Source organism: Oncorhynchus mykiss, chromosome 28 (assembly GCF_057628025.1).
Source record: "Oncorhynchus mykiss isolate SJ-2025 chromosome 28, ASM5762802v1, whole genome shotgun sequence".
Classification (NCBI taxonomy): domain Eukaryota; kingdom Metazoa; phylum Chordata; class Actinopteri; order Salmoniformes; family Salmonidae; genus Oncorhynchus; species Oncorhynchus mykiss.
This window is the reverse complement of record NC_143049.1, coordinates 4,620,734-4,640,746: the sequence shown is the minus strand read 5'-3', so window position 1 is coordinate 4,640,746 and position 20,013 is coordinate 4,620,734. Positions and strand designations below refer to the sequence as shown.

The window sequence follows — 20,013 nt, the reverse complement described above, 5'->3', positions numbered from 1 at the left end:
TTTCCATGTCAACCCTTTCATCCTCAGATGTCTCCCAGCAGCTTTCACTATTAGCTGAATCCTCTCTGTTTTAGACTCTACTTTAGCAGTGCTATTGATAGCTCCTGCTATGAACGTCACCAGCTTTTTCTTATCTATGTATACCATATCGCCTCCTACCTGCCCCGTAATCCCCGGTTTAGATGCTCCTAAACCTCTCTCCCTTGGACCTGTATCTCCCTGTACCTGGAGCACCCTCACTTCCTCAACATGACACCCTTCTCTCCACTCTCACTTGTTGCACCTCCACTGCCTGCTTCACTGCCTCACACCCACTAATGCCACAATATGAGCACTCCCACAGCTGCAGCACTTTGGTTGTACACCCTCCCCACACTTCCCATACTCATGCTCCCCTCCACACCTGACACACCTCTTTTTCTCTTTACAGGCTGTTGCCACATGCCCAAACCTCTGGCAGTTATAACACCTTAAAGGCTTCGATACATAAGCCCTCACATTATAATTACTATATGATTGTGGACTTCAGGAAACAGCAGAAGGAGTACACCCCTATCCACAGCAGAAGGAGTACACCCCTATCCACATCGACGGGACAGCAGTGGAGAAGGTGGAAAGTTTAAGTTCCTCGGCGTACGCATCATGGACAAACTGAAATGGTCCACCCACACAGACAGTGTGGTGAAGGAGCAACAGCGCCTCTTCAACTTCAGGAGGCTGAAGAAATTTGGCTTGTCACGTCAAACCCTCACAAACCTTTACAGATTCACAATTGAGAGCATCCTGGCAGGCTGCATCCCACAAACGCAAGGCTCTCCAGAGGATGGTGCGGTCTGTACAACACATCACCGGGTGTAAACTACCTGCCCTCCAGAACACCTACAGCATCCGATGTCTCAGGAAGGCAAAAAATATAATCAAGGACAACAACCACCCGAGCATCTGCCTGTACACCCAACAACCATACAAAAGGCGAGATCAGTACAGGTGCATCAAAGCTGGGACCGAGAGACTGAAAAACAGCTTCTATCAGACTGTTAAACAGCTATCACTAACACAGAGAGGCTGCTGCCTAAATACAAACTTGACATAATTTTAATAAATTGATCACAAGTCACTTTAATAATGTTTACATATCTTGCATTACTCATCTCATTTATGTATACTGTATTTTATTCCATCTATTGCATCTTACCTATGCCACTGTCATTGCTCATCCATATATTTATATGTATATATTCTTATTTCATTCCTTTACTTAGATTTGTGTGTATTAGGTAGCTGTTGTGGAACTGTTAGATTACATGTTAGATATTGTTGCACTGTCGGGAACTAAAAGCGGAAGCATTTCGCTACACTCGTAATAACATCTGCTAACCATGTGTATGTGACCAATAAAATGCGATTTGATGTCCTATGGTTATTTATTTGTCAGTATCCGGTTCTAGAAGTGCAACAGAGTAGACGGGCTATCTACCTTAACTCCACCCCTCGTTACTTGCATTCTTTGAACATGCACTAGAACGCCTCCTCTCAAATGGTCGCTTGTCGCGTTTAGTGTTAACACTCACTGCGCGGTGTCGCTCTGCTACTCATCAACCCTAGATCTAGGTAAGGGGGCGAGAAGTATTTTAACTCAACGTCAAACGCTAAATGAACTCAGACAGCCAGTGACAAGTGGGAGAAGTGACAGTCAAAAAGCTCGACCTTTGGCTAGCTATAGATACTATTATAATTAGGCACCAAGTTACTTTAGCATAATGTCGTTCATTATGATGAAGAAAAAGAAATTCAAATTTAAGGTAGATTTCGAGTTGGACGAACTATCTTCTGTTCCCTTTGTTAACGGGGTCCTGTTCTGCAAAGTACGACTGCTAGACCGTGGCTTTACAGAAGAGTCCTCTCGGTAAGAACGCCTTTCCTATTTTAAGCAGCAGTGAGAGCGAAAACTGCTGGCAGTAGTGGCATTGTTAGCCAGATACAGCTAGCAGCTATAGTTAGCTAACTAACTTCACCCGCTAGCTAGCTAGCTTAGTCACGAAGACAGTGGGGTGCATGTGAATAATGTGCTGTGTGTAAGTTAATAGCTAACAATGTCTCTCTTCATGTATTAACGTTATTCAATATGTAGCCTTGTATTTCTACCTGTGTTATTTTGATGTAGTTTCCATGGTAACTCGTCTGCCATCTTGTTCTGACTGAGTGATTGACACAGCAAAACACCCTCAGTCACGAGACCCACTGTCAAACATGGCTGCACGTGTGCGGCTTGCTTCATCTGTCATATCTGACATTTTATGTAGCCTACCTTAAAACGTCTGGCAACTGAAGGTCAGTATTAACGTTCGCTAGATTCCATTTCCCACTCTGAAATGCCAAGGAAAAGTAATGGATTTGCTTATCATTTTGTTAAAACCGATATTCCAATATCTCCTAGTTTAGACTGGATAGGGTCTTATTGATCACTAGTTGCAAAAACTTGGAAATCATTCATCCCCAATCCAACCCTGTTTTCATTGTACATTTGGAGATTTTAAATTTTGGAGATTTTACGCATAGTGAACTCTATAACAAACACACATTCAACACTTTGCTGGAAAATGTTTCAAGAACCCCATCATATGAGACTTTTTAAAGGGTGTCTCATACATTTCCTAAAACCTCATTATCCCACTCAACATCAGTTGATGCAACAAGAACTACTTGCTCTCCAAGGATCCAGAGCCATTGAGATGGCTAGACATATTGTCTAAAAACTAGTTTAGAATCCGTTAAAGATTGGATCTGTCAAGTCACGTTAACAGCGTCTAACTCATTTCTCTCATGTTATCCATTCACCATTCCTTCCTGTTTAGACTGGAACATCCCCTCCTCAGAATTCAGGATAGGACTTTGTCTGTGGCATTTGAACACAGACTTGTTTTCCCTAGAGAGAACCGATCTAAGAGCTCCAACGGATCCTTGTGGTATTTTAAGAGATTCACATGTCAAGCCACTCAACCGCACTGAGTAGGACTGCACTTAAATGAGTCAGTCACTGGAAAGTAGTGGACACAACTGGAGCACATGCCAGCTCTTAATGTTCAACTCAGTTGGCATTCCCAGAGGAACTGCCTGCATTTGTCCAATTATGTAAATGTACCAGAGAATTTTGTGTGTGTGAATTCTGAAAGTATTTAGACCCCTTCCCTTCTTCCACATTTTGTTACGTTACAGCCTTATTCTAAAATGGATTAAAAAATAATATTCTTACCCCATAATGACCAAGCGAAAACAGGTTTTTAGAAAACAGGTTTTTAGAAGTTCAAACAGAAGTATCTTATTTACATAAGTATTCAGACCCTTTGCTATGAGACTCGAAATTGATCTCTGCTGCATCCTGTTTCCATTGATCATCCTTGAGATGTTTCTTCAACTTGATTGGAGTCCACCTAATTCAATTGATTGCATATAATTAGGAAAGCCACACACCTGTCTATATAAGGTCCCACAGTTGACAGTGCATGTAAGAGCAAATACCAAGCCATGAGGTCGAAGGACTTGTCCATAGAGCTCCAAGACAGGATCATGTCGAGGCACAGATCTGGGGAAGGGTACCAAAACCTTTCATTGAACATTGAAGGTCCCCAAGAACAAAGTGGCCTCCATCGTTCTTAAATGGAAGTTTGGAACCCCCAAAACTCTTCCTAGAGCTTGCTGCCCGGCCAAACTGAGCAATCGGGGGAGAAGGTCTTTGGTCAGGGAGGTGACCAAGAACCTGATGGTCACTCTGACAGAGCTCCAGAGTTCCTCTGTGGAGATGAGAATTGACAGTCCCATCATTACTTTAAGACATGAAGGTCAGTCAATCCAGAAAATGTTAAGTTTCTTCAAGTGCAGTTGCAAAAACCATCAAGCGCTATGATGAAACTGGCTCTCATGAGGACCGCCACAGGAAAGGAAGACCCAGAGTTTCCTCTGTTGCAGAGGATAATTTCATTAGAGTTAACTGCACCTCAAATTGCAGCCCAAATAAATGCTTCAGAGTTCAAGTAACAGACACATCTCAACATCAACTGTACAGAGGAAACTGCATGAATCGGGCCTTCATGGTTGAATTGCTACAAAGAAACTACTACTAAAGGACACCAATAATAAGAAAAGACTTGCTTGGGCCAAGAACTACAAGCAATGGACATTAGACCTGTGGAAATCTGTCATTTGGTCTCATGAGGCTAAATGTGAGATTTTAGGTTCCATCCGCCATATCTTTGTGAGATGCAGAGTAGGTGAACAGATGATCTACACATGTGTGGTTCCCGCTGCGATGCATGGAGGAGGAGGTGTGGGGGTGCTTTGCTAGTGACACTCTGTGATTTATTTAGAATTCAAGGCACACTTAACCAGCATTGCTACCACAGCATACACCATCCCATCTGATTTGCACTTAGTGGGACTATCAATGTTTTTCAACAGACAATGACCCAAAACAAACCTCCAGGCTGTGTAAGGGCTATTTTACCAAGAAGTGGAGTGATTGAGTGCTGCATCAGATGACCTGGCATCCACAATCACCTGACCTCAACCCAATTGAGATGGTTTGGGATGAGTTAGACTGCAGAGTGAAGGAAAAGTAGCCAACAAGTGCTCAGCATTATGTAGGAACTCCTTCAAGACTGTTGGAAAAGCATTCCAGGTGAAGCTGGTTGAGAGAATGCCAAGAGTGTGCAAAGCTGTAATCAAGGGAAAGAGTGGCTACTTTGAAGACTCTAAAATATATTTTGATTGGTTTAGCACTTTTTTTGGTTACTACATGATTCCATATATTTATTTTTATTCATTTTATTTCACCTTTATTTAACCAGGTAGGCAAGTTGAGAACAAGTTCTCATTTACAATTGCGACCTGGCCAAGATAAAGCAAAGCAGTTCAACACATACAACGACACAGAGTTACACATGGAGTAAAACAAACATACAGTCAATAAATAATACAGTATAAACAAGTCTATATACGATGTGAGCAAATGAGGTGAGATAAGGGAGGTAAAGGCAAAAAAGGCCATGGTGGCAAAGTAAATACAATATAGCAAGTAAAACACTGGAATTGTAGATTTGCAATGGAAGAATGTGCAAAGTAGAAATAAAAATAATGGGGTGCAAAGGAGCAAAATTAAATTAAATACAGTAGGGAAAAAGGTAGTTGTTTGGGCTAAATTATAGGTGGGCTATGTACAGGTGCAGTAATCTGTGAGCTGCTCTGATGTATTAAATGTTATTTAATATATTTGTCTTCACTATTATTCTACAATGTCGAAAATAGTAACAATCAAGAAAAACCTTTGAATGAGTAGGTGTCCAAACTTTTGAATGGTACATATATATATGCCATTCAGCAGATGCTTTTATCCAAAGCGAAATAGTCATGCGTGAATACAACAAAAAAAAAATTCACCTGCATTAATGCTGAAGCACCTTACATATCACTTTCTCTAAAGAGCCAATGCATAGTGTTCTTCATCTGTCACTGTGAGGGGCCAGATGCGCAGAACACTGCCATCACATTTCAAAATCTATAATTCACTTAGCCTAGCCTACATCTATTTATGTGAGACTAATCCATAGGAAGGGAAAGAGCATGGGGAAGTTTGTTATTTTTACTTCAAGGCTTTTATGTTCCATGTCTCATCTCTCGCACACAGGATCTTCTCATTGACTGCCTTGTTGACAGCCTAGATTTATCTTAGCCATTTAATCAGATCAATGGATGAATGTGTAGTGTACCTAAACATTCCAATCAACTGTCACACAGTTCTGTTTTTTGTTGTTGATTGTACTGCTACTAACTTTGTCTTCTCCAGGGAGCAGGTCCAGGCTAACTGTGTGCGCTGGAGGAAGAGGTTCTCTTTCCTGTGTAAGATGAGTGCCAACGCTGGGACAGGAGTACTGGACCCCTGTGTGTGTCGGGTGTCTGTGCGCAAGGTACAGGACTCACTACAACAATGCTGCCAAAGTTATGTGAATGCTATGTCAAGTTCAATTGATGACAATAATAGGTATACTACTAGTAGGTATACTAATAGGTCTACTGCTAAAATATGTCTACCACTTGGTCAACTACAGGCTTTCAAGATGTCAATCACTGTTGAGACTATTGCTACAAAATCTGTGTTTTGAGATCGAATGTGGAGATGTACTTGTAGCACACAAGGATGGTTTGTTTGATGGATAACACATGTTTTTGTCATTTTAGGAAATGAAGGGTGGAAAGACCTTTGCCAAGGTAATCTTTTTGCTTTTGAATTCAGTCAATGACCATCTTGGCATGCTGACATTTTAAAGTAGATACAGAGCATTCTTATCATAATGCAAATTATAGTTAGTCATTCACCGCCTGAAAGTAACTTGTCCATTGTTAGTAAAGGTGAGGTTAAAGAGGATAGTTAGCCTGTTACTGCGAACTTCCGTCTTTGGTTACTGATTGCTGTTCAACACTTCTCTGTCCTTAAGCAGTCATTAATCCTTATGGCAATAACTAAAGAATGACGTCACTACCGCATGACTCATTCTTAAAAGGGAAGTACATTGAAAGTAGGGCAGTTGCAGTGACCGTATTACTGCCACACCGGCGATCACTTGTCAGTAACACAAGAAAATAACATAACGATAGTGAGGCTATTGCAGGGGGTACCGGTACCGAGTCAATGTGCGGGGGTACAGGTTAGTTGAGGTCATTTGTGAAGTAACTATGCATACTATAGATAACAAACAGTGAGTAGCAGCAGTGTAAAAAAAAAAAAAAGGCAGGTGGGATGTCAATGTAAACAGTCTAGGTGGCCATGTGATTAATTGTTCAGCAGTCTTATGGCTTGGGGGTAAAAGCTGTGTTAAGGAGCCCCTTGGTCCAAGACTTGGCTCTGATGCTGCTTGTGGTCATTAGTAGCCTACCAAACTTGCTAACTGCCTGGTACTCAGCACTCTATTGTCCCTGTAATCACTCTGACATCAATGCAAATGTGATCGGAAAATCTAATCAAACACTTCACGATAGTCCATGAGCACGTTGTGCAACATTTCAATAGGCTATGCAATTGCATTATAAAACAGAGTGATGGCCCATCGAGGGGCCATGATGATGGCCTAAATAGAGGAGGCTCCCATCAGCTTTCTATAGACTAGGCCTAATATATTTATTTCTCAACTTTCCTAATATTAAGCACATTGCTTTTCTTAACAACAGTATCATAGCCAACCTGACTGGCATGAAAATGAACCACGGGAAAAGAGTCCACTATTCGCTATTTAAGTGCATATAGATGACATGCATTTTTTTGACGCTGCCCTTGTTTCGAGACAGGTACATGATAATGATCCATTCTAAATCAAAACAAATTTCACACATTATTTAGTACAAGATTAAATCAAGAATAGTCTGAGTGACAATATTAGCCTATCAAGTGTGAATTATATATCATTACTTGTGAATGATACCCAGCATAAGAAATTGCCATTACATGCATAATCGCATTTGCGGTCATTTTTGATAATGGTGTTTTCCCGCTAATAGAACATTCGCGCTCTTTTAAGAAAGACACTGACCACTACTAACTACAGCTGGGTTAGACAGACCCCTACAACAGCATGGCTAGTGCCATGTGTGCATTGCTGCGCTTATAATATGAAGAAATAGCATAATCATTTATCAACATTTTAAGCTAGTATTCTGATCTGTTGCATCAGCCACATTGTGTAAAAAAGTTGTTTTTAATGCTAGTGGTTGTATTAATTTGGGATTTATTGCATCCCACAACTGTCCCCAGACTGTTTGGAATATTTATTTCTCTCACAGAAATAGAATAGGTCAACTTTTGTACTATGGTTATAGTAGATTGACAGGCTAGGACTTTTGCTATTTGTTAGGCCTACTCAACTTGTTGGCTGACAAAGTAATTGTGGACAGTTTTTCCAATATCTTCAATATGCACCTCGGAATTGGATAAGGACGTGCGCAGTTACCTTCCCGATGTGTCTGTCTTCACTTGTAGCCTGTGAGAAAGACCCGATCACGTGATGGAGATGTGAGTGAAAGTCTATTCGGAGCGCGCAGTGCTCGGGGTGAAGAGCACAACGCAGCACTCCGGGCCAAGGGCACAACGGCCACTAGCCGCAAAAGGCATGGATTTTTTTTTAGGTTGCGTTACGGCCACAAAGGGGATGCCACCGTGAAATTTGAGGCATTATCAAGTGCTTGACAAATTGTGAATGAGAGACTAATGAAGTGTGTACAGCCTGCACAAAGAAACAAAGCAGAGCTCATGCCTTTCAAGCTATTTTTTTCAAATCATTAGTCGCGTCATGCAGCCTTACAATGTATTACAAATCAAAAACATTGAGCGTAACGTTTGTAGAACAACTAAAGTTGCTCCTATATGCTTCATTTAGAGTTATTAATGATCTATTTCTTTGTTAACCGCTCAACACAGAATAGCCGCATGTGCGCACTCCCTCAAATCGTTTGGGGAAAATGTTTATTTTATTCAGATTTGTTCAATTGTATTCTTTAAACTATAAAATGACGTAAAATAATGCCACAGAATTGTAAGAAAATCTTGCTTTAATATATAACTAGTGTAGGCCACAGATTTGGCATAGCCACATCAGAACCTAACATAAGGACAACTCACGAGTATACTATTCTGTACGTTTTTTTTATCATGCATCTTTAGACCTAAAATAAATAATGGATTTATTGTGAAGGTGTAGGCTATATTACATGGATGTACTAGACTCGCGGTTACCATAAACCTGAAAAGATCTGTTCTCTCTATTCTGTAGCTGGGTTTTGCTGACCTGAACCTGTCAGAGTTTGCTGGCTCTGGCAGAACGACGCGCCGATGCCTACTAGAGGGTTACGACACCAAGAACTCCAGACAGGACAACTCTATACTCAAGGTACACTTCGGTACAGTTAGACAGGCCTCCAAAACATCTACTGTATAGGACGTGTGTATGACACTGGAGTCTGTCCTCCTCTGCCCTAGTCCACTTGGCTCTGTCCTATCACTCTAGAATGAGGAGCCCTACTTGTCTACACAGGGATCACTGCTCTTAAAGGACTGGATAGATTAAAGAAATACACGGATTAGCCTACACAACGTCAGCTATCCAGTCTTACTAATGAGTGTTCATGAGGGAGAGGAGACCAGGAAGGGAACCATGTGAGAGTATTGGGTCATAGCCAACATACCCAAGTATTGGCACACATTGGGAGTAAGCACATGGTTAGCTATCACCCTCCTCCGCCCCCTAGTCACCATTCAGGATTAGGTATTCTAATGATGCAACTGCTCTAACATGTACGTGAAGACAGGCACCTCTGAGCCTGTGATATTGGAGAAGTACCTGTTGTCATGAATGTATATTGTACATGCTTCGGGTAGAATTTGTACTTCGACACAGGTCTAGGATCACTTCATCCTATTTCATAGGGCCTGTGGATGTGTATGAGCCGTGCTGCCATTTTTTTGGGGCTGACATTGTTTTTGTCACCTCTGTCACAGGTTGTCATTAGTACACTGCTCATGTCTGGGGACCCCTGCTTTAAAACGTAAGTGCACCTTTCATTACCGTTTTTGTTCAATCCTTCTGGTGGGTTGCATCACAAAACGTTTTTTTGGACTTCACTGATTTTGGATCAGTGGTACAACTGCAGGATTAGCTTATCGGAAATGAATGCAGTTTTGGCCCATTATTCAGTAAAGGTAAGTAGGAAACATTGATGTGACAGACCGACAGACAGAAGTCTGCATCTGGCCAGACCACAGACACACAGAGCAAACCACCAACCTACATATGCATTCAGCATCCTGTCTCTGAGTACACCCAGACACGGCTGCTATCTCTGTGGCTTTATGAAACAGAGTCCCAGAAACGCAGGGGGTTAATTACCATCCCGTGTTTGTAAAAGTTCAAGTGTTGGCACAGTTTCCTCAGCACCACGTGAACAATTTGAAGTCAAGTTATACTTGTGGACTCTAATCAAACCAACTTCTGCCATTGAAAATGAATAGCAAGAGTTCTATTGTTTCGATATGATAAGAGAACTTCCTCACAGATTCTGTCTGTTAGAAAGGACTGATTTGAGCATGACGTGCCCACACACTCCTGGCAGCGCCTTTACTTTGGACACCCTCGTAAACAAACACACACACTGAATCACACTCTACTGCACCACCCCAGTGCCCTCTCTCTGAACACGTCGCTCTATTGTCTGAATCCCACAGTGGAGGAAACCGAATGGAATATAACGTTTACAGAGCCTTTATATTTCACCATGGAGGGGGTGAAAATGGACTTAGAATCAGTCCTCACTAATGCAGTGAGTGTGGGAGGGTTGCCTTGGCCAATGCCTCTGATGACACAGTGGAGAGATTCTGGGAGAAAGCTTTCATGCAATCATGAAGTGCTGGTGTGCCTCCGTGTTCCTCGGTGTCCCCCACAGAGTGTGTCTGTCTTTTACTAAGCTTTTCTCCTACAGAATGTGACTCACACACAATGTGTGTGTTGGGAGTATTGTAAGAGCTTTGTAGAAGGGAAGGGGAAACTTACAAATTTGCCAATAACAGCTAGTTTTAAAGTATTTTGTCTAATGTATTTTTTGTTATATGTCGGACACCAGTAAGACTAAGACTAGCTGTCGCCATTGGCGTCGACTAATGGGGATCCTAATAAATAAATACATCTTTATTGGTCTATTATTAACCAATTTACCACCCGGTGCCCATTGACTCTGTACCGCCTGTATATAGCCTCACTATTGTTATTTCACTGCTGTGTTATTTTTTTTACTTGACACGTATTTTTCTTAAACTGCATTGTTGGTTAGGGGCGTGTAAGAATTTCACAGTGAGGTCTACACCTGTTGTATTCAGCATTTCACAGTGAGGTCTACACCTGTTGTATTCAGCATTTCACAGTGAGGTCTACACCTGTTGTATTCAGCATTTCACAGTGAGGTCTACACCTGTTGTATTCAGCATTTCACAGTGAGGTCTACACCTGTTGTATTCAGCATTTCACAGTGAGGTCTACACCTGTTGTATTCAGCGCATGTGACAAATAAGATTTGATGTGGTGGCAAGCTGAATCTTCCGCCCGTGCAAACAGGCTGAATTAGAAGGTCCTGTGTAGATTGTATTTTCAACCAGCAACTATCAGGAAATAACACTGATACATTTTTTTTCTCACACTTTTACAGTGTTAGTTTCTATCAGCAAGAACAGAATTTTGACTGCACTGGTCCTTTGACTAACTTTGTCTCCTTCCAGTGTCTCTCTTTAAATGTCTGTCCCACTCTCTTCTTCTCCCTCACTTTCATGGTCTCTGTCTCTTGTATATAATTTGGTCTCTGGTATGTAATGTGAGTCCACCCCCTCTCCAATCTTGAGTTAGACCCGTTCATCTAAGAAATAAAAGAAGTGAGACCTGGTGCTTTCCTGTGTTGTGAAAGTGGGGTTATTAAAGATGAACATGAAGCTCCGCTGATATACGGCTCATAAAATCCTCTTGCTAACAGATCAGCACTTCTGATAGGATAAGATTCACGTGTTCCAGTTCCACAGAAGAACTTTGCATTCACAAAAAAAATGGCTTTAAATGGATATGTCAATTATGGCTTTAGATGTTACATTAACATGTATTCAATTCAGCCACTGACTTTGAAATAACCATTTGGACAAACAAATTAAAGACTCAAACCAATCAACAACCATGCATGGTAGGGAGTAGTAGGTTTGGAACAGATGGTGATGTTTGTAAAGCAGCTAATCGGGTCAGTGAAAGCAGTTGATGTGACTGACAATGTCCCTGCAGGCCACCGTCCACGGCCATGAAACTGGGCCTTCAGCAGGCTGAGGCAGAGTGTCTCCACGAAGACCGGAAGGGAGGGGACACACACACACCAACACCCTGCCTCCCCGTCCCAGGTACACACACACACACCCAAACACACACATACCTCCCGCCGGCTCTGTACACATAACACTTTGCTTTACAAGGATTGCAGAATTAAACCCTGTTAATCAGTAATCATTAGTGCTAATGTTGTGTATTGACATTGTCAAAATATTGTACTGCTGTTCTCTCCTGCTCAGAGGCCCCAGGGAAGTGTGCATCTGTTCCTGATGAACTGGGAGCATGTGGCCATTCTAGAACGTCCAGCTACGCCAGCCAGCAGTCCAAAGTCTCAGGTAGCTAGTAGCTACACGCCTCGTCTGAACCAAATGCGGATGAGAAAAGGCTATGACTTGTGTCATGAACTAAATAAGATATGAACAGTAGGCATGAATGTCTGAAAAGCTATAGCTTGCTGTCAAAGTTATGGTTCTTGTTGTGAAATCTGTGTCTCTGTTGTGTGGAGGGTAACATTACCTACTCGTTCCCCATAGGCTACAGCACAGGTCACTCGCGCTCTTCCAGCCTATCAGAGCTCACGCACAAGAGGAACCCCTCAGCAGGCTCCGCCTCGACGGGCATTGCAAGCATTCCTGAACCCAGAGAGGACCGGGGGACTGAGAGGGGGGAGAAGGAGGCCCACTCTACACTCCCGGTCTCTGTCACCTGTGCCTACTTCCCCGTGCCTGAATATCCCCCCACCCCCACAAAGAGCTCTGCCTCCGAGAGACTGAGCAGGTAATATTCACATACTTTGTTGAAAGATCAGAGATGAGTATCGCAATGTAATCAACAGGAGTCTTTCTTTCCATCTCATCCACCAGTGCTTTTTTCCCCTTACGTGTGTGTGTGCCTTAGGCATCTGATGAAGCAGAACTCAGTGGAGTCTCAGCTGAAGAGAGTGGATGCTACCCGGGTGGATGCGGACGACGTTGTGGATAAGATCCTCCAGAGCCAGGACTTCAGCCACGGCCTACTGGACTCCAGCACTGAGGGTACGCTCACAAGCCCTGGCTTTAGTTCAGAGGGATAGGGTTAGGCTTAGCTCAGTGGGGGATTACCAAGGATCACCTTCAGTGCTCGGTTGTCTACACCAAGTCTGTCCCCAAACTATTTGATTAGCTGGTTTTAAGCATTAAACTTTCAAATAGCTCTTTGTTGACTGTTGCTGGGTGTTATCGTCCACCATCAGCACCGGCCTGTACCCTACCTGCCCTAAGTTCTCTTCTGGCCCCTTACACTAAGTCTGAATTTGTCCTAAGAGGTGACCTAAACTGGGACATGCTTAAACCACCTGACCAAGTCCTAAAGCAATGGGACTCCCTAAATCTTTCTCAGATTATTACCAATCCCACAAGGTATGACTCCAAACACCCAGAAAAGAATACTCTCCTTGATGTTATCCTTACAAATCATCCTGATGGGTATCAGTCTGGTGGTTTCCGTAATGACCTTAGTGATCACTGCTTTACAGCCTGCCCCGATTTGTCATAGACGCTTGCTAAAAAACTATAATGATCAAGCCTTCCTTCATGAACTGGCCTCTGTAAATTGGTATAGAATCAGCTTGATCCCCTCTGTCGAAGACACTTGAACCTTCTTTTTTGATATTTTCAGTGGTATTGTTAACAAACACGCCCCCATAAAGAAAATTAGAATTAAAAACAGGTTCAGCCCCTGGTTCGACCGTGATCTGGCAGAGTTACTCCACCTCAAGAATTGCATTTGGCGAAAGGCGCGGCACATGGCTAATGAGAAATAAGTGTGCTCAAAGTTTGGAAGGCCAAAGTTAGTTACTTTAAGGAGCAGTTCTCTCTCTGTGGGTCTAACCCCAAGAAGTTCTGGTAAATGGTTGAAGACCTGGAGAATAAACCCTCCTCCTCACAGCTGCCCATGTCCCTTTAAATTGATGATGTGGTTGTTACCGACAAGAAGCACATGGCTGAGCTCTTTAATCACCACTTCATTAAAGTCAAGTTTCCTCTTTGACTCAGCCATGCCTCCTTGCCCATCCAACATTTCCTCATCTCCCACCCGTTCTAATGCAACTAGCCCTGATGCCTCTCCCTCTTTTTCCCCTGCCCCGCTACAAAGTTTCTCCCTGCAGGCGGTCACTGAGTCTGAGGTGCTAAAGGAGCTCCTTAAACCTGACCCCCAAAAAAACATCTGGGTCAGATGGTTTAGAGCCTTTCTTCTTTAAGGTTTCTGCCCCGATCATCACCAAGCCTATCTCTGACCTTTTAACCTGTCTCTCTGGGGAGGTTCCCATTGCTTGGAAGGCAGCCACAGTTCATCCTTTATTTAAAGGCGAGATAAAGCTGATCCTAACTGTTATAGGTATATTTATTTTTGCCCTGTTTATCAAAAGTGTTGGAAAAACTTGTCAATAAGCAACTGACTGGCTTTCTTGATGTCTATAGTATTCTCTTTGGTATGCAATCTGGTTTCCGCTCAGGTTATGGATGTGTCACTGCAACCTTAAAGGTCCTCAATGATGACACTATTGCCCTTGATTCCAAGCAATGTTGTGCTGCTACTTAGTCTAAGCTTTTGATACGGTAGACCACTCCATTCTTGTGGGACGGCTAAGGCATATTGGTGTCTCTGAGGGGTCTTTGGCCTGGTTTGCTAACTACCTCTCTCTCAAAGAGTGCAGTGTATAAAGTCTGAACATCTGCTGTCTTAGCCACTGTCTGTCACCAAGGGTTTACCCCAAGGCTCGAACCTAGGCCCCACGCTCTTCTCAATTTACATCAACAACATAGCTCAGGCAGTAGGATGCGCGCTCATCCATTTATATGCAGATTATACAATTTTATACTCAGAAGGCCCCTCCCCGCATGTGTTAAATGCGCTACAACAAAGCCTTCTTAGCGTCCAACAAGCTTTCTCTGCCCCTTAACCTTATTCTGAACATCTCCAAAACAAAGGTCATGTGGTTTGGTAAGAAGAATGCCCCTCTCCCCACCGGTATGATTACTACCTCTGAGGGTTTAGAGAGCTTAAGGTAGTCACCTCATACAAGTACTTGGGAGTATGGCTAGATGGTACACTGTCCTTCTCTCAGCACCAGTCTCAACGTCAACAGTGACGAGGCCAGCATCCCGGAGTCGCCTCTTCACTGTTGATGTTGAGACTGGTGTTTTGCGGGTACTATTTAATGAAGCTGCCAGTTAAGGCATTTCTCAAACTAGACACTCTAATGTACTTGTCCTCTTGCTCAGTTGTGCACCGGGGCCTTCCACTCCTGGTTAGAGCCAGTTTGCTCTGTTCTGTGAAGGGAGTAGTACACAGCGTTGTATGAGCTCTTTCTCAGAACAAGAATAGACTGATGAGTTTCAGAAGAAAGGTCTTCGTTTCTGGCCATTTTGAGCCTGTAATCAAACCCACAAATGCTGATGCTCCAGATACTCAACTAGTCTGAAGAAGGACAGTTGTATTGCTTCTTTAATCAGCACAACAGTTTTCAGCTGTGCTAACATAATTGCAAGGGTTTTCTAATGATCAATTAGCCTTTTAAAATGATTAACTTGGATTAGCTAACACAACGTGCAATTGGAACACAGGAGTGATGGTTGCTGATAATGGGCCTCTTTACGCCTATGTAGATATTCCATAAAAATCAGCCTTTTCCAGCTACAATAGTCATTTACAACATTAACAATGTCTACACTGTATTTCTGATCAATTTGATGTTATTTTAATAGACAAAAAATGTGCTTTTCTTTCAAAATCAAGGACATTTCTAAGTGACCCCAAACTTTTGATAGGTAGTGTGTGTGTGTATATATAAAAATAATAACATCTCTCACATATAGGACAGACACCTCAGAACAAACTTCCTTTAGATTTTTCTTTGGGGTGGGTCTCTCTGTTCCATGTAGTGAATATGTTATTCAATGCGTTTGTATGGGCAGTAAGGCCAAATCAGATTTTCCATAAAATAATTGTCATTTTTTTCGATACATCAAGGGGTCTTAAAATTTGAAATCAAATAGCAAAATGATCCTTGGTATGACCTTCTTAAAACAATTAATTATAGTTTAGTAGAAACCCCCTCCCCTGGTTTAGACATGGATTAGACTAATGGGTTAACAGATTACTGTATTTGCCATTTTCAAGTAACACATTTCTAGTTCTTTGCTGCTAAAGCAAAGTCCCTCTATGCCATGCCTCTTTCTCATCGTGAATAACACTCTTGTCAATAACCACTTCTTTTTAGATGTCTCATTGTTGGTTCCTAAGCAATTTTCGCAGCGCTGGGACCTTGTGTTGATTGACAGTAACTTACTTGTTTTTGCGTGTTACAGAGGAGGGGCTCAAGCTGTTTGTTGGTCCTGGTGGAAGCACGGCGCTGGGCAGCCAACACACCAGGTTGGTGACATCATTACCTAATGCATCAGAAATAGAATGACACAACAGGCACTGTCACTGATATTTCACCTTTTTTTAACTGCACGACGGCCAATCGATAGTTAAAGAATATTTGATTGATAGACTATTTGTTGGTTGTGAAGAGTTGTTCAGTAATGCCCTTTCACTTGTTTGTGTGAGTTTTGGCTGGTGAGATAACATGTGTTTATGTCTGGTGTTCTCTTTCAGGGTTGGGGCTGGGCCCTACGAGCAGGTGGTGATCAAACGCTAGCCCCCAGGGGGAGCGGACATGTGAGACTGCTTCCCCTAGTGTTAAAGGAAGAAGGTGACCTGAGGTTCATGTCAACTTATTTTTGAGAAGAAAGAGGAGGATATACTGTGCATTTGGCAAGTGTTCAGACCCTTTCCCTTTCCCACATGTTATAGCCTTATTCTAAAATGTCTTAAATGACATGTTTTCGTCATCAATCTACAAACAATACCCCATAATGACAAAGTGAAAACAGGTTTTTTAAAAACAGAAATACCTTACCTACTTAATAACTTAAATATTCATACCCTGGCCTCCCGAGTGGTCCAGTGGTCTAAGGCGCTGTGCCACTAGAGATTCTGGGTTCGAGTCCAGGCTCTGTCGCAGCCGATTGTGACCGGGAGACCCACGGGGCGGCGCACACCTGGCCCAGCGTCGTCCGGGTTAGGGGAGAGTTCGCCGGCAGGGATGTCCTTGTCCCATCGCGCACTCTGACACATTGGTGTGGCTTCCGGTTTAAGTGGGCATTGTGTCAAGAAGCAGTGCGGTTTGGTTGGATTGTGTTTCGGAGGGCGCACAGTTCTCGAACTTCACCTCTCCCGAGTCCGTACGGGAGTTGCAGCGATGAGACATGACTGTAACTACCAATTGGATACCAAGAAATTGGGGAGAAAAAGTAATGCCCTTTGCTATGAGACTCGAACTTAAGCTCAAGTGCATCCTGTTTCCATTGATCATCCTTGAGATATTTATAGAACTTGGTTGGTCCACCTGTGGTAAATTCAATTGGACATGATTTGGAAAGGCACACACCTGTCTATATACGGTCCCACAGTTGACCGTGCATGTCAGATCAAAAAACCAAGCCATGAGGTCGAAAGGATTGTCCGTAAAGATCAGAGACAGGATTGTGTTGAGGCACAGATCTGGGGAAGGGAACCAGAAGATGTCTGCAGCATTGAAGGTCCCCAAGAACACAGTGACCTCTATCATTCTTCAATGGAAGAAGTTTGGAACCGCCAAGACTCTTCCTAGAGCTGTCCTCCCGGCCAACTGAGCAATCTGGGAGAAGGGCCAGACTCCCCCTTTGTGGTGAAGTGGCCAGACGGAAGAATGCTTCTCAGTAAAAGGCACATGACAGCCCGCTTGGAGTTTGCCAAAATGCACCTAAAGGACTCTCAGACAATGAGAAACAAGATTCTCTGGTCTGATGAAACCAACATTGAACTCTTTGGCCTTAATGCCAAGCATCCCTACGGTGAAGCATGGTGGTGGTGGCAGCATCATGCTGTGGGGATGGTTTTTAGTGGCAGGGACTGGGAGACTAGTCAGGATCAAGGGAAAGATAAATGGAGAAAAGTACAGAAAGATCCTCCATGAAAACCTGCTCCAGAGCACTCAGGACCTCCGACTGGGGTGAAGGTTCACCTTCCAACAGGACAACAACCCTAAGCACAGCCATGACAACCCAGGAGTGGCTTCGGGACAAGTCTCTGAATGTCCTTGAGTGGCCCAGCCAGAGCCCGGACTTGAACCCAATCGAACATCTCTGGAGAGTCCTGAAAATAGCTGTGCAGCAACTCTCCCAATCCAACCTGATATCGCTTGAGAGGATCTGCTGAGAAGAATGGGAGAAACTCCACAAATACAGATGTGCCAAGTTTGTAATGTCATACCCAATAAGACGTGAGGCTGTAATCGCTGCGAAAGGTCCTCCAACAAAGGGTCTGAATACTTATGTAAATATATTTGTCATTATGGGATATTGTGTGTAGATTGATGAGGGGAAAAAAACGATTTAATCAATTTTAGAGTAAGGCTGTAATGTAACAATCTAATGTAACAAAGTCTAAAATGTCAAGGGGTCTGAATAATTTCTGAATGCACTGTATGGACTAGAGTGGAGCAGTATAATGTTCTCTCTACCCAGAGGGGGTAGTGTTTCCAGCCTGCAGGCCTTATGTAACATTTTTAGATAGGTAGGAGAATACTGTGCTCTTACAACAAAAAGGGCTTGTGATTTTTTTTAATGGAAGTCAAATGGTTCTAGGTTATTACTCTGGGAGGTATGTTGTAATTTACAGTTGTATGTTGCTGCTTGACATGTTCACTGTGTAAAATGTGCAGGGGGTGTAGTGGAGGACAAACGCAAGTAAACAAAGTTGACCCAGCAATTATTTTTGGTGCAACAGTTTACCTACCTTTTGCGGAAAAATGCATTGAAAGTATAGGGAGTGATCAGTTTATCAACAAATAAAAAAAATTAACAAATGTGTAGTGTTCCACATGTGCGCACACAGGTGTATTAACTGACAAAATGTGATCATTTCCCACAATGACCTTAAAACTGACTGAAGAACTATACACACACAGGTTGTGTGATGTCATCGACCTACAGGTGCCTGATTCTGTCGTATGAACAAAGAGGAACTGACAGTATGTTTAGCTATACATGAAGACTCGAGCCGGGAATGAAGGTTCTATAAGCAGCGGAATTACATATGGTGCCAGATGGTGAGAGAGAGGGAGGACGAGGAGTGTTAACATCAGATGGCGTTGACGATGTCCTTGTAACTGGATTAGTTACTAGACAGACCTGTAGGTTGGTGTTTAGGTGTTGAATCCTCAGCAAAACGGTTATATAGTAGCTTCACTATGATCCCAATATTGACAACAGTTCACTTGCTTTGATTTACAAAATTGTATTTGTAAGTATTTGGAGAGGCCTCCTTGTCCAGACATCAAATCAGATGTTTATTTTTTTCAGAAAGCTTATTTTGATTCTGTAGTAGTAAGTAGGAGGGAAAACTGCTTTAGGGACAGTGAACCTTTTGTTGATATTTTGCTCGTGGAAAGTGGGGCCCGGTTAGGTTCATTCAAGGAAAGATGGAGTCAGTCAAGTACAGTGATCCAACCAGGATGCTAGAGTTCTGACAAGCATCTGCAAGGCCAAATGTGACCTTTTGTTTAGTGCCTTGCTGAAATATTGTTTGTGGAGTTTATGCCCATGATGCAGTATGGTAAGTGTTGCCTCATTCAACCTCACATTCAATTAGCAGACCAGTTGTATTTGTGTATGTTGATACTGTCTGCATTTTATCGGTATGAATACAGATTAGATAAGAGACAAAAAAATGTATTCTGATTTTCATAATGTTACATTTTTAATGACTGTTTCTTATTTGTCTATTTTACCACAATGAAACCTTTTTATAGCATGTCTTTATGATGTTGGTGTACTACTTTGTTAGTTGCTTTTCTGGTTATTTCTGTAGATTGATGTTGCAAGTGCTGGTTCCGCATTGTTTAATTTTCTAAATGTTGGAAGATGGTTATTTCAATACTGTATCCCAATTCACAAACACATGCTGTTGTACTGTAAAGTACTCTGTAAAAGAATAAAAAATAATTTCCTTACACTGGATACGTGCATGTGACAAAATATCTTAAACAATTCCA

At 42.5% G+C, this 20,013-nt stretch overlaps 1 protein-coding gene and 1 long non-coding RNA gene across 6 annotated transcripts in view; one reads left to right on the top strand and one right to left on the bottom strand.

Annotated features, from left to right (window-relative positions):
* LOC149970670 (uncharacterized) overlaps positions 1 to 2,258 on the bottom strand; it is a 13,128-nt gene extending 10,870 nt beyond the window's left edge. Inside the window, exon 1 of the long non-coding RNA XR_016492969.1 lies at positions 2,146 to 2,258. This is a non-coding gene — a long non-coding RNA (uncharacterized LOC149970670). The remainder of the gene's footprint in view (positions 1 to 2,145) is intronic.
* eeig2a (EEIG family member 2a) lies at positions 1,328 to 20,013 on the top strand. 5 transcript variants are annotated; one of them, XR_016492967.1, is made up of 12 exons: positions 1,364 to 1,906; positions 5,840 to 5,960; positions 6,232 to 6,261; positions 8,814 to 8,930; positions 9,539 to 9,585; positions 11,850 to 11,962; positions 12,131 to 12,226; positions 12,425 to 12,668; positions 12,789 to 12,925; positions 16,241 to 16,304; positions 16,533 to 16,629; positions 18,928 to 20,013. XR_016492967.1 is itself a non-coding variant. In XM_021588838.3 (11 exons), exons 1-11 carry the CDS (start codon positions 1,761 to 1,763, stop codon positions 16,573 to 16,575), a joined length of 1,158 nt encoding a protein of 385 aa, XP_021444513.1. In that variant the 5' UTR covers positions 1,328 to 1,760; the 3' UTR covers positions 16,576 to 20,013. The 5 variants fall into 5 exon arrangements, 3 of the variants coding, with proteins under 3 accessions (XP_021444513.1, XP_021444514.1, XP_021444516.1); XR_016492968.1 differs by having other exon boundaries at positions 1,458 to 1,611; XM_021588838.3 differs by having other exon boundaries at positions 1,328 to 1,906; positions 16,533 to 20,013.

Excerpts from the sequence above, each read along its gene's own strand:
- eeig2a (XM_021588838.3), top strand. The coding sequence starts at position 1,761 with ATGTCGTTCATTATGATGAAGAAAAAGAAATTCAAATTTAAGGTAGAT. Across the intron at positions 8,931-9,538 it reads AGGACAACTCTATACTCAAG|GTTGTCATTAGTACACTGCT; the intron begins GTACACTTCGGT and ends CCTCTGTCACAG. Across the intron at positions 11,963-12,130 it reads ACCCTGCCTCCCCGTCCCAG|AGGCCCCAGGGAAGTGTGCA; the intron begins GTACACACACAC and ends TCTCCTGCTCAG.